The following is a 13,154-nucleotide window of genomic DNA, read 5'->3' on the forward strand; positions in this document are numbered from 1 at the left end:
AAAGTTAAACTGATTAAATATACAAACAATAATACTGAATCGTATCATATTCAAAACAGTTTGTTAAGTATGGCATATCAAACCTAGTCAGCAACGGCATATAACAAAGATACATGAAGTTAATTTTTACTGGAAACCAATACTGATATATTACAGAATAAGGCAATTCAAACTATCAATACCCATATGGTGCTTTATTGTTTGTTTTTTAATTTTGCACAAAGATACACGATAGCTATCTGCGCTAGCCGTCCTTAATTTAGCAGTGCAAGATTTGAGGGAAGGCAACTAGTCATCACCAGACACTGCCAACTCTTGAGCTACTCTTACCAAGGAATAGTAGGACTGACCATAACGTTATGACAACTTCGCGGCTGAAAGGGCGAGCATGTTTAATGTGACAGGGATTCGAACTCGCGACCCCATATTACGAGACGTACGCCCTAACTACCTGGCCATACTATTATTTCTATAGCTGCAATGCCTCACAAAAGAAAAATTGATGAAAAAACATTTCAAGGTTAGGGTAATATTGTATCACAATAAATTTACTGATGTTAGAAAGGAAGGCCTAACACCTCTGTCAAAACTTTAAAATGCTAAGAAAATAGTACATTAATTATGACTACAGTTTATGAGAGAAACTAGTTCACATTTCTTCTGTAAGAAAAAAAAAAACTTTTTTTTTATACACCAACACATTGGATAATTTCTAAGACAGTGTTAGACGACATGCAAGTGTTTATCGTACAATAAGGAGGTCAAGTGCTGCGATCTGATCTGAACAATAAGAGTTTATAGGATAGAAGTCCATTGAGATTAGTGGCTTCAACAATATTTTAAACGCATTTTCAAAATATATCTGCACTAAATATCACTGGTCTAATTTTTAATATAAAATATTCTAGCAATAGTAAGTCTGTTTTGTTTTTTTTACTACTTAAACAATATATTAGACAAATATTTAATATAAAGGTTTGCATTACGTACCACAAATCAGATATGAAAATATCAAAATCTGTCTCTCGCTTGATTTGGTAATACAAAAGTGAGACTGTAATCAAACGGATAAAACGTACACAGGTTTATAATTATTTTTTGCCATATCCTTCAATATTATTTATTATAACGACTGGTCACGATTAAATATAATAGAAAACAATGAATATGGAGAAAACACGCGATACGAAAGCATAGATTCAAAAATGTAAAATCTAACCTTCTACAATACAGTACACGTAACGGGTTTGATTCCAAGAGATACAAAAATTAATTGCAACGATATCACCAACCATTTTTACAGGAGGAGCCCACAGCCATAATGAAGCAAATAGTTTTTCCAGTTGACAACAGTGTGCGTTAGAACTGAACATACATCTGGTTAAATACCATGAGCAACAAACCCTTCTGGGATTAACAGTTACTTTTGCCATGAAAATTCTACAACTGGTGTGATGAATCTATATTATTTAACACATTAATCTTTTGGTAGAGTGGATAGTTCTGGGAAATAGAGGATTTGTAATGCCTATCAAAGCAGAACTATGCAACTTAGGTTAGGTGTAACCGTTTACAAACTTTTTTCTGTCACTCCCCCACCTTTTTCCAGACCACTTGTTAATTCGCCATGTCTGTATGTACTGTGAAACCTCAAAAACTCTTCGTTTTATGCAACAATATACTAACATTTTACCATGCACAAAAAAGGTGTTTCTTACATAAACACGGCATCACATTTGCAACAAATATCTATGCGAATTTAGTAACAAATAGCGAGAGATACTAGGAGAGAGAAAGAAAATAAGTTGAAGATGTACATCACCCACAAATAGTTTAAAAGTTTTAGAATTAACAATTTCCAACACAACTTACCAACCACCATCATTGTAAAATCGAAGCCCTTTTTTACAGACTTCCGATGAATTTGTTCTGGCAACGTAGCAAATCCTATTTCTCCCTAAAAAGAAAAACAACAACAAATAACTGTTTATTCAAACACAAAATAACAATGGGGTATCTGCTCTGCCGAAACCTGATATTTAACGTTAAGTTTTGAGGCATACTACTGAATTACCGGAGTCAACTTTAAAGTACATAATGTAACGAATTAAATATTATTTTAATATCCGTTTGTTTCAGTTTAGTATGTCTATATATAAATTATGCAACTTATGTTAAATGTGTATTGTGCAGAGCCCACTTGTTCTCTCAATCTGTAGAAGCTTCTCGAGAGTAAGAATAAACAATGTACTAGGTGTTGTGTAATTTAGTGATTGAGGCAGTATTCTTGCTAAAATGAACTTTTGAGAAAATCTTTTAAAAGTTTATAAATCGACGCAACAAGACAGATTATACTGTTGGTCTGCTTCAGTCAGTATACTATAAGCCTCGAAAGTTATCATTGTGACAAACACTTACTAATCGGAAATTACCGATATTTGACCAGGAACGTTTATAGATTTCGAATATCACAAACTTCAGTGAATTAACTTCGATAATTCGTATTTCTACGAGGACATTAGGTATATTCGTCAGGAAACTTCAAAACACGTGTGAAGAATAGAGCTAGCTACCATTCCTATCAAGAGAAGTGTATCAACACAAAAGTAATTTGCGCCTTGTGAACTGCTGAAGAAGTATTCAGTTCCAAACCGGACAGACGACTTAATATTATTTTTAAGTTTGAAAATTTTCGTTATATAAAAACAGCCGTTATTATAATTTGCATTGTTTGTACACTAAAATATTTTTGTGTCAAAGACAACTGCGTGTATCAATCTTGTTTACAAACAGCATAAATTTAATACATATTGACATTCAATTAACGTCTAAATTAAAATATACGTTTAACTGAAATCGCAATACGTAACGCCCATTACATAATAAACTGGAAACTCGTCGAAATAAATTATAATACGCAACATAATTGGGAGGGGCGCTCGTTTCCCAGATCGGAGTCAGAAACAAAATTTGATATAAATCAAAATTCCAATCATAATTCAATTTATATTCGCCAGTGCCAACAAAATTTAATCGTGTTTGATTATCAGGGTTTTCTTGAATCACCCTACCTCTAACAACTAGAAAAATACAATAAAAGTGAATTCCTCGAAATTGCCAAAAGTTCATGGAATTAGAAGTATTTTTTGAAATACTAGTCGATTTGTTGTCTGAGGAAGCATTTGGGGATTACTCTAGTGTCTCCACTAACCAACCAGAGTTGAGTGATAAAGTTAGAAAACCAATTAAAACTCAAACAAATCGAGCTTAAACAAGCCCGCGTCGAAGCAGAAAGAGAGAGTAAACGTTTCGTGGGGCAAACAAGCACATATCGAAGATTAGAAAGTTTAGTTTTCTCAATTTCGCACAAAACTACACGAGGGCTATCTGTGCTAGCCGTCTCTAATTTAGTAGTGTAAGACTAGAGAGAAGGCAGCTAATTATCACCTACCATCAACTCTTGGGCTACTCTTTTACCAACTAATAGTGGGATTGGCCGTCACATCATAACGCTTCCACAACTGAAATGGCGAGCATGTTTGATGTGACGGAGATTCGAACCCACGACCTTCAGATTACGCGGTGAACGCCTTAACCCATCTGGCCATGCCAGGCTAGCTGAGAAAGAAATTACACTGAAAGAAAAAAATTAGACTCAATTCCGATCGACCAAAGCAAAATGACAACATTAAACTCTACTCATATATTAAAAGGATCACAATTTAATGAAGTTAATAAATACTTCCATCATTTTTAGATGGTTGCCCAAATCATGGAATGGTCCAACGAAAAATGGTCAGTTCTATTATCATTATTAAGTGTTTTAACTGGTAAAGCACAAGAAGCTTATTCTGCTCTCCCTATAGAAGATTTTACGAATTATGATTAGGTTATATCAGCTTTCCTCAAAGTTATCCTATTCGCCAAACGTTTAAAAGGTGATCAAAAGCAAAACAATCACTTGTATGGAATTCGCCCCGGGAAAAAAAAAGAAAAAGGTTTATTTTGATCAGGGGTGTAATTATATTCACATTGGCAACAGTTTTGACAAACAAAACAATTATATTTAATTGAAGAATTTAAACACTATGCAAGTGACGAAGTCAAAACTTACTTGGATGAAAAAACGTTGAAACAATATAGGAAGCAGCTGCTCTTTTCGATGATTACAGCTTGTAATGTATTCAATATTATTTTAATATATACTTTTGTTTGAATTTCATATACATATTTAGGAACGTATTTAACTTATATTGTCTAATGTGTACTTTGCAAGTCCCGCCCGTTCTCTAAATTTGCAGAAGATTCTCGAGAGTGAGAACCAACAATATGTTTTACGAAAGCATTAGCGCATCTTCGAATACAGTTAGGCCGAGCGAACTTTAAAGAATTTCGTCTAAATATTATAAATCTATGCGCCAATTTAACAAGGAACGTTTATAGATTTCGAACATTATAAACTTCAGTGAATTAACTTCAAACGTTAGTATTTGTATGAAGATATTCGATATTGACGGGGAGAGGTGGGATCTTGGGTGTAAAAATAGAGCTAGCTAGCATTTCCGTCAAGTGAAGCATTTCTGTGTATGAAAATAAAATTAATTTGCTCGTCGTGGACCTGGACCGTCGATAACACATTCAGTTCCAGTTCAGATAGAAGCCTAAATATTGTTCATGAGTAAAATTTCTTGTATATAAATAATTATTTGTAATAGCCGTTATTATAAATTATATTTTTGTATATTAAAATATATTTATGTTAAAGTTGTATCAATCTTGTTAACAAATATAATAAATTAATACATACTGACATTAACTTCTAAAATCAATTTCCCGGTCATTGAAAATGGTAACATAATAAATCAGAGACTCTTGCGAGATAAATTATAATACGCAATAACTTTAAACACATAAAATCACATTTCAAGTGTGTGCGTGTTTTCTTAAAGTGAAGCCACATTGGGCTATCTGCTGAGTCCACCGAGGGGAATCGAACCCATGATTCTAGCGTTGCAAGCCGTAGACTTACAGCTGTACCAGCGGGGAACTCGCATTTCGTAAAAATAAATTATTGCCCTCTCAGCAACAACCTGTACCTGTCCAATACACTAAAGTTGAGAAATATTTTAAAAAGGAAAAGTCCAGCTCTTTTAGTTCGAAATCTTCTAAAAGTCACGACAAAACATCAAGGTTTCTCTACCATTTCTGCTTATCTCCAATTGTTAGCGTTTGAAAAAGAAAACAAATTAACAACATCTAGTGCCTTTGTATCTACATATCGACATAGCTTCATCAGATCGCCCAATATTGTTGATTTGGCCACTGATAAAAAGGCTGATGTAGTTGGGGGAATAATTTAGATCTTTTGTCTGTTGATTCTGTGTTTTTGACAAATGACACTGGTAATTCCTTACCCAAACGTATTATCCGCGATACTCAGCCACTGTTGTTAGAAGGTATACTGCCTTTAGATTCGAGATCTGCTACTGGCGAGTCTGTTACTGCTCAGAAGTTTTTGAGTGTGTATTTGTTAATATTCTTTTTCATAACGTTTATTTCACATCAGCCCTAGTTTCGGAACCAGTTACGGTTGGAGTAAGACCTTCTCTGCCAAATAAAGCGTGTATCATTATTGTTGGGAAACGATTTGGCTTGGAAGAAAGTTGTTACCGAATCCAAGATGGTTAGCGAGCTGATCACCGTTACATCTAAGTATGATGTGATTGAGGAGAATCTAGACTTGTTTCCTTCGTGTGATGCGACTCGAGCTCAGGCTAAGCAGTTAAGCCAGAAACAAATGGTAGAAACGAGTTCAGAGGACGATATTACAAAATCGTCTCAGATATTATTTGGATCTAAAAGGGATCTTTTGAACAATTGTCCTACTGACAGTTCACTGGTGGGTAACAATGATGAACGTGATGGATCTGGTTCACCTGCTGAAGTTCCATTTATCAGAAGTACATTGATCACTGAGCAAACAAAGGATCTATAAGATCACATCACTATCTAAATACGCACTCCCTAAAAATGAACTGGAGAAAGATTCTAATGGTTACTTTTTCAAAAATGGTTTGCTCATGAAAAATTAAAGACCACTAAATGTACGAGCTTTAGAGGATTGGTTTGTAATTATCAAATTGTTGTTCCAAAAGAATATTCTGATATGCTGAAAGTGGCCCATAGGAGGTCATTTAGGAGTCAATAAGACGTCCGACAGAATAAAGAGATTTGTTTTGTCCAAAAATTAAAAAAGGCGTTTCTTACTATTGTAAAACTTGGTCACACGTGTCAGCTGGTTGAAAAACAACCAGAAAATTCCCGTTGCTTCTTTAAAACCTATCCCACTTTTCGAATAACACCTCAATCGTGTGATTATCGATTGTATTAAGCCAAAACAATAAAACATTTGTGTTTGAGCACTTTTACATGCTTTGTAATTTTATTAGTGCGACTTCAAGTAGACTGCTGGCAATTTCAAATTCCAAATATCTGGAAGTTGAGATCTGTATACAGAATAAATATATCGCAGTACTGAAGAGCTTCGTTTGATAATTTACCCACCAAACACGTTTCCCCGACTCTTAGAGTAGGTGTTAAGTAAATTAAAATATGAAAGTATCAGCAACTTCATTTGTCCAGACGTCTTACAAACACTATTCTGCACTTTTCAATTCATAAAAGAAAAATTCTAAGCCAACATGGTAAGATAATATAACCGATTGTCCCTGCAAGCCGATCATGGGATTATGCTGCTACTTTCAATTATGGCACTTCAAAAAAAGTTATGTTTCAAATTCATGTTTTGAAAGAGAAGCATTATAATTTATTTTAGACTAGTCTTATTTATTACATTGCGTATGTTAACGTATTACTATTTCAAATAACTGGAAACTTGAATTTGGTTTGAAATTCGCGCAAGGCAACTCGAGGGCTATTTGCGCTAGCCGTCCCTAATTTAGCTATGTAAGACTAGAGGGAAGACAGCTAGTCATCACCACCCACCGCCAACTCTTGGGCTACTCTTTTACCAAAGAAAAGTGGGATTGACCGTCACATTATAACGCCCCCACGGCTGGGAGGGCGAGCATGTTTAGCGCGACTCGGATGCGAACCCGCGACCCTCAGATTACGAGCGCATGCCTTAAGGCGCTCGGCCATGCCGGGCCGACTAAAGAGAAGGCAGCTAGTTGTCACAACCCACCGCCAACTCTTGGGCTAATCTTTTACCAACGAATGGTGGAATTGACTGTCATTATAACGCCCCCACGGGTGTGACGGGGATTCGAACCCGCTACCCTCAAATTACGAGTCGAGCGCCTTAACTATCTGGCCATGCCGGGCAATTTGAAGTTCACATTATAAAACTTAATTAACTGTTAATATGTATCAAATCTGTGGTATTTGCCAATAAATTTGACAATTTTTTTCTTTCAACAAATGTATTTTAACATACAAACTGTTATTACCAGTAATTATTAAAAATAATGATTTGTATACAACATTTTTACAAACTTAAAGATAACGAGTTTTATATTCGGTCTGAAACGGAATGTTTTATCGACGATCCAGATCCACAACGAGCAAATTAATCGAGTTGATATTGTTGCACCTCGCTTAAGCAAGCTAGCTAACTTAGCCTCCCACCGTAACTTTCCCAGCAAAAGATATTTAGTATCCCCATGGAAATGATAACGTCCGAAGGTAATTCGCTGAAGTTGAATGGTTTGTAATGTTCGAAATCTATAAACGTTCCTGGTTCAATTCTGTAGTTTTACGATTAATAGGCGTTAATCACATTTGTAGATCCTGAGACGTATATAGCACGCTGACTGCAGCTGACCAATAATAATAATTTGTTTCCAGGAGCTTTGATATTTATACATCAATCACGAGCGAGTTTCCAGAATGTTCAACAATAATCGAGTATACATTTAATTAACTTCTAAATTAAAATTTAAACGTCCGGTTATTTGAAATAGTAATACGAAACGTACGTAACATACTGCCACCACGCACTTAAAACTAGTTTTAAGTTATTGTACCTTACTTTTTTTTTCAATTAATATTTCATATATATGAAAAAAACAAAAACAAACAAACTAAGACTATACATGGACGTTGCCCTGAAATGGGCCCGTGTACGGTATCATACTCCGGCCCAGAGTTACACCAAATATCACACCCCTAAGTTTAGACAAAGTAAGGGATGATGGAGGAAGAGGTCTCGTGCACCTGACCCTCCTGGGTATTCCACATAATTACCCAAATACCAACACGGAAGAAGCGAAGTAACATACTAAATCTGAGAATCATCCGAATTAAATAAGATTTTAGTGCAGTGTAACTAACCGTTTACGATATAGGGTTCGGTTCTTAAATGGCTTTGAAGATAAAAATTGACCAGTAGTGATGAAAAACAGAAATATCTTTTCTTTCAAGAATCAATATAAAATAGTCCCACGGCCCGTGTAGAAGTTGTTTTTTTAGTTTGATTTCTTTAGTAGATTTGCACAAAATATTCCTAGATGTTTTTCTATAGGCTTGTGAAACAACACTCATCTTACTATAACGAACGTAGCGTATACGACAGTATCTTTGCATGTACCCAAAACTCCTCCACTATCTATTGAATAGGACATTTTATGGATTTTTATTTAATTTCATACTGCAGGTATTAAAAATTAAGGCAGTTTTTTTTTAAAATGTCTCGCAAATGTACAGTAAGGCTGTCTGCGCTAGTCGTCCCTAAATTTGCAGTGAAAAGAGGGAAGGCAGCAAGTCACAACCACCAAATGCGCAGTAAAAGAAATCCCCTTTAACAATAATTCAGTCTGTTTTGAATTTCGCACAAAACTACACGAGATATATATTTACACAGTAAAATAAAGCCCACTGAATAATAATTTTGTTTGTTTTGAATTTCACATAAAATTACACGGGCGATATCTGTGCTAGTCAACTCTTGAGCTACTCTTTTGCCAACAATTAGTAAAATTGACCGAAACATAATAACACGCCCTCAACTAAAAAGGGGATGCGTGGTGTAAAGGGGATTTGAACACGCGACTCACATTGGAAGTTCAGTACCCTAACACCCTAGCGATACCAGGCCTCGGATCATTAGAAAAATAAATTTGGTGCAACAATCATTTCTTTGTAACAGAAGAGAATATTAAATAAAATTAGTCACCTCACAACAAACACACTTTCAATAAGACTGTTCGTGACGGTTTTATTATATTTTCATTCATGCAATTTTATAGTAGTATTGGAGTTTAATAGTAAAAATTAAAATTGAGCTCTGTATCTTGAATCATTTTGATAAAATAAGTTGTGCATGACCAAAGAGCAAAATCCAAACACTTTTCCTGTGCAGTACTTCCTAGGATAAAATATTTTTTTCAGAAAATGTGTACCTTTTTTTTCTTCTAATTACTTTGAAAGATGAATACGACGATTAGTAATTACTCATAGAAACAGCCGCCTGTAGGATGGCGTTTTTATTCGTAATATGAATGGTTTGTTTTGAATTGTGTGCATTTCAGTTTGATGCATGTGGCGTATATTACTAGACGTATATTGAGCAAATCTCGCCTGTTCTTTAACTTTATATATTGTCAAGAGTAAGAATAAGCAATATATGTTTTACAAAAATACTGGCGTCTATCAGAATAGTTGAGCTTCCCAAAATCTCGCCCGAGTATATAAAAACCGACACACCGAAAGACAGTAACAAACATCCAAGCGAAATCAAAAACGCCATCGAAAACCAGACAAAGTCCGAGATATACGCCGTGTATCGTATATTCTCAAAATTCACCAGACAACCTACCGACTTCATGAAAATAGTAACCACCACCAAACATGTTGCCAATGCCATTCTACGTAATGGTTGCTATTATCATATTTTTCATTTTAGTGCTGAACGCCCCCGACGTCGCCCAACCAATCCAAGTATACCCAAACAACCAGAGTATGTTTCGCAACCTATGGCAACAACTAATCCGCCTTTCGACCACTCTCACCTAAACCGTACTGAGAAGACAAACAACAAATCTTGCCAGACCACACCTCTCATTCCAAGTTCCACGACCTCTATCCAGATATAAACCACGCGACTTGCAACTAAAGACGCTTCAGTTCAAATAGAATCCAAGTCTACAAAGACCAATATGTCACAAACTCAGATTAAGGGAAGACAAGTCCGTCCAGACCACTGTAGAACAGCCACGCCAAGAAGCATCACCTAAGATTTCATCTGCATATCAACATAAAAAAAGTTTCAAACAACAGTAAGGCGCATGTTTCACACAGAATTAGCTAATTCGACAGTGCCACCTTAAACCAAGCTTTGTCTCTCATCGTTTGTTTTTTTTGTTTTGTTTTTTACATGATTATTAACCCAGACTTTCTTTTCTCACAGCTATTATCGGGCACGATCTGGGTAGATTACTCGGCGCCCAGGTCGTGAAAGTGGGTTTTCTCGTTTCCCCCCCCCCACACCTAATTCTTGGGCATTGAATCTATAGATCCCTGCATATCCTTGCTTGGGTACTTTCATCCATCGATCCATGCCCGGCCCCGAATTGGCCCGTTTGTGTATTGTTCATGTTCTATCCGGCCTGCTTTTCGTCGTCTCTTTTTGGAGGGGTTTGCTTTGCCTTCGCTTTGTTGCATGCCACGCCTACTAGACAAGCATTTACAAGAATAAAATCACACCCATCAATTTGTCTATCCTTATTATCCATTCACTTAATTATTTTCCTAATTCCTACCATGTGCGGGGTTGAAGGAGGACTGTTTAGTCTTCGAGCACCCCAGGGGACTAATGTTTCGAAAGAAACATTAATGTTATACCTAAACACCTGCCGTAATTTTGTGTGTGCGTGTGTGCGCGCAACACAGTAACAGAATATTGTTAGTATGTATAAGTACCATAAGTCTCGGAAGCTATAATTGTTATAGACGCGTATCAATCGAAAACTACAGAATTTTACCAGGAACGTCTGTAAATTTCGAGCAATACAAACCTTTTAACGTCAGTATTTCTAAGTAGACGTAGCTTAACTTCTGAAAAAACAAACCAAACATGTCCGTGTTAAAAATAGAGCATAGACAGCATTCCCGTCAAATAAAGTGTATCTGTATATCAACACATGTAGTTTGCGTCGTGGGCCCGGACTTTTCGTAAAATATCAAGCTCCAGACCAGATAGAAGACTGAATATTGTTTGCGAGTTTATAAAATGTTTTGTTTGTTTTGAATTTCGAGCAAAGCTGCTCGAGGGCTATCTGGGTTAACCGTCCTTAATTTAGCAGTATAAGACTAGAGGGAAGGCAGTCAAGTGCTCTAATCACCGGGCCAACTAATAATATACAAGTGAACAAATTGCTGAATTTTGTTGATCAACAGGAAAGCCAACTAACTTTCTTGCTATTATCAATATTTTAGCAACAATAACCACTGAGACACGTCTTCAGTGTTGTTTGAAGAACAAGTCTTTTGTTTAAGATAGAACACAGCGCAAAAACTATTTGAATTGTTATGAAATTCCTAGGCGAACCTTTTTGTGAATCAGAATCATGGTTCATGATAGTTATAAATATAAATTCATGATAAAACAAGATGACTACAGGAAGATATAAAAATTTAACTATTTACGTTCAAGCACAAAGTTGTACCCACAACCCACAACTGGTTTCGAAATTAATTTTTAGTAATAAGTGCTAAAGCTTGCAAATGAGACACCAGGGAATGTGACGAAAATCTAAAGGATATTTTTAATTCCATAGTTCTTACAACCCCCTGATAAATCCTGCTTAATGAGGGAACAGATTTATATTTATTGTATTCTTGCAACTTTGGCATTAGTAAATGGTTGGTTAGTTTTGAATTTCGTGCAACGCTACACGAGGGCCATCTGTGCTAACTGAGCAGTGTAAGACTAGAGGGTAGGCAGGTAGTCATCCCCACCCACCGCCAATTCTTAGGCTACTCTTTACCAACGAATAGTGGGAATGACCGAACATTATAACGCCCTCACAGCTGAAAGGGCGAGTATGTTTGGTGTAACGGGGACATTAGAAGATAAAACTAAATCTGTGGAACCTTCCCAAACTTCATTTACCCAGTGCACGAGGGTCATTTATTTTCTGCCGATGCTCCTGCCCTTTGACAAAATTTGTAATATTTGCAATTATCTAAATGTCTAGGATGTTGCATGATACCTAACCAATAAGTTGAAAATCAAAAAGTAATTGGGTTTTGCCAAAATATAATACACATTTTCAAAATAAATCATTAGAGAAGAAATAGCGTTTCATTAATTTAACGTTCATTTCGGTGACGGTGTATTCTTACAATATGATATCTAATTTGTTGGTTTGTTTTGTTTTATTATTTTCGCGCAAAGCTACACGAAGGCTATCTGTACTAGCTGTCCCTAATTTAGTTGTGTAAGGCAAGAGGGAAGGCAACTAGTCAGTCATCACCACCCACCGTCAACTCCTGGGCTACTCTTTTACCAACGAATAGGGGGATTGACCTTAGCGTTATAACTCACCCACGGCTGGAAGGGCGAGCAGGTTTGGTGCGAAGGGGATTCGAACTAATTTTTTGGAATAATGTGTTATGCTGAACCTGTATGAATGCCATTTACAAAAATCAACAATGGCTCTTATTTATGATATATGTTTGCATTTACTTCGTTCACGAATTATTTATTTTCTTCGCTGAAATTACTCTTAATGAAATATATATAATTTAACCAATTAGTCCGTTGAATAACAATGAATGAATATCGTGATAGTACAAGTCGCGCGTCATTCAAACATCTAAAGCATCTCAGGTTTATTACTGGTCAGTGAAAGACTTTAAAACCTACAAAGTTGTTATTGTTGATGTCGTGACCTGGGCATGTTTTACAATAAACAAAAATAAATTCAATGCATACGAAACTGTTTCTGGTAATGTAAGATTTTATGTAGATACATTTTTTTCTAAAACAAAAATACAGGTTTAAATTATCTTTCTTATTCTCGTATTTCAATTTAAAAGACAAGCAAAACAAACATAACGTCAAAGGTCGTTAGATACTTAAGAAATAACATGAATAGTCTTCTATCACACGATAACAAGTGCGTTCTTTACTG

The 13,154-nt window shown here is 35.8% G+C and overlaps 1 protein-coding gene across 2 annotated transcripts in view; it reads right to left on the bottom strand.

Annotated features, from left to right (window-relative positions):
- Window positions 1–13,154, bottom strand: part of LOC143244592 (septin-2-like) — an 88,410-nt gene that overhangs the window by 52,967 nt on the left and 22,289 nt on the right. For both annotated transcript variants that reach the window (XM_076489556.1, XM_076489555.1), the window contains exon 3: window positions 1,873–1,957. In XM_076489556.1, the coding sequence (XP_076345671.1) occupies window positions 1,873–1,957 (85 nt within the window). The remainder of the gene's footprint in view (window positions 1–1,872; window positions 1,958–13,154) is intronic.

This window comes from Tachypleus tridentatus, chromosome 2 (genome assembly GCF_004210375.1).
Source record: "Tachypleus tridentatus isolate NWPU-2018 chromosome 2, ASM421037v1, whole genome shotgun sequence".
Lineage (NCBI taxonomy): Eukaryota > Metazoa > Arthropoda > Merostomata > Xiphosura > Limulidae > Tachypleus > Tachypleus tridentatus.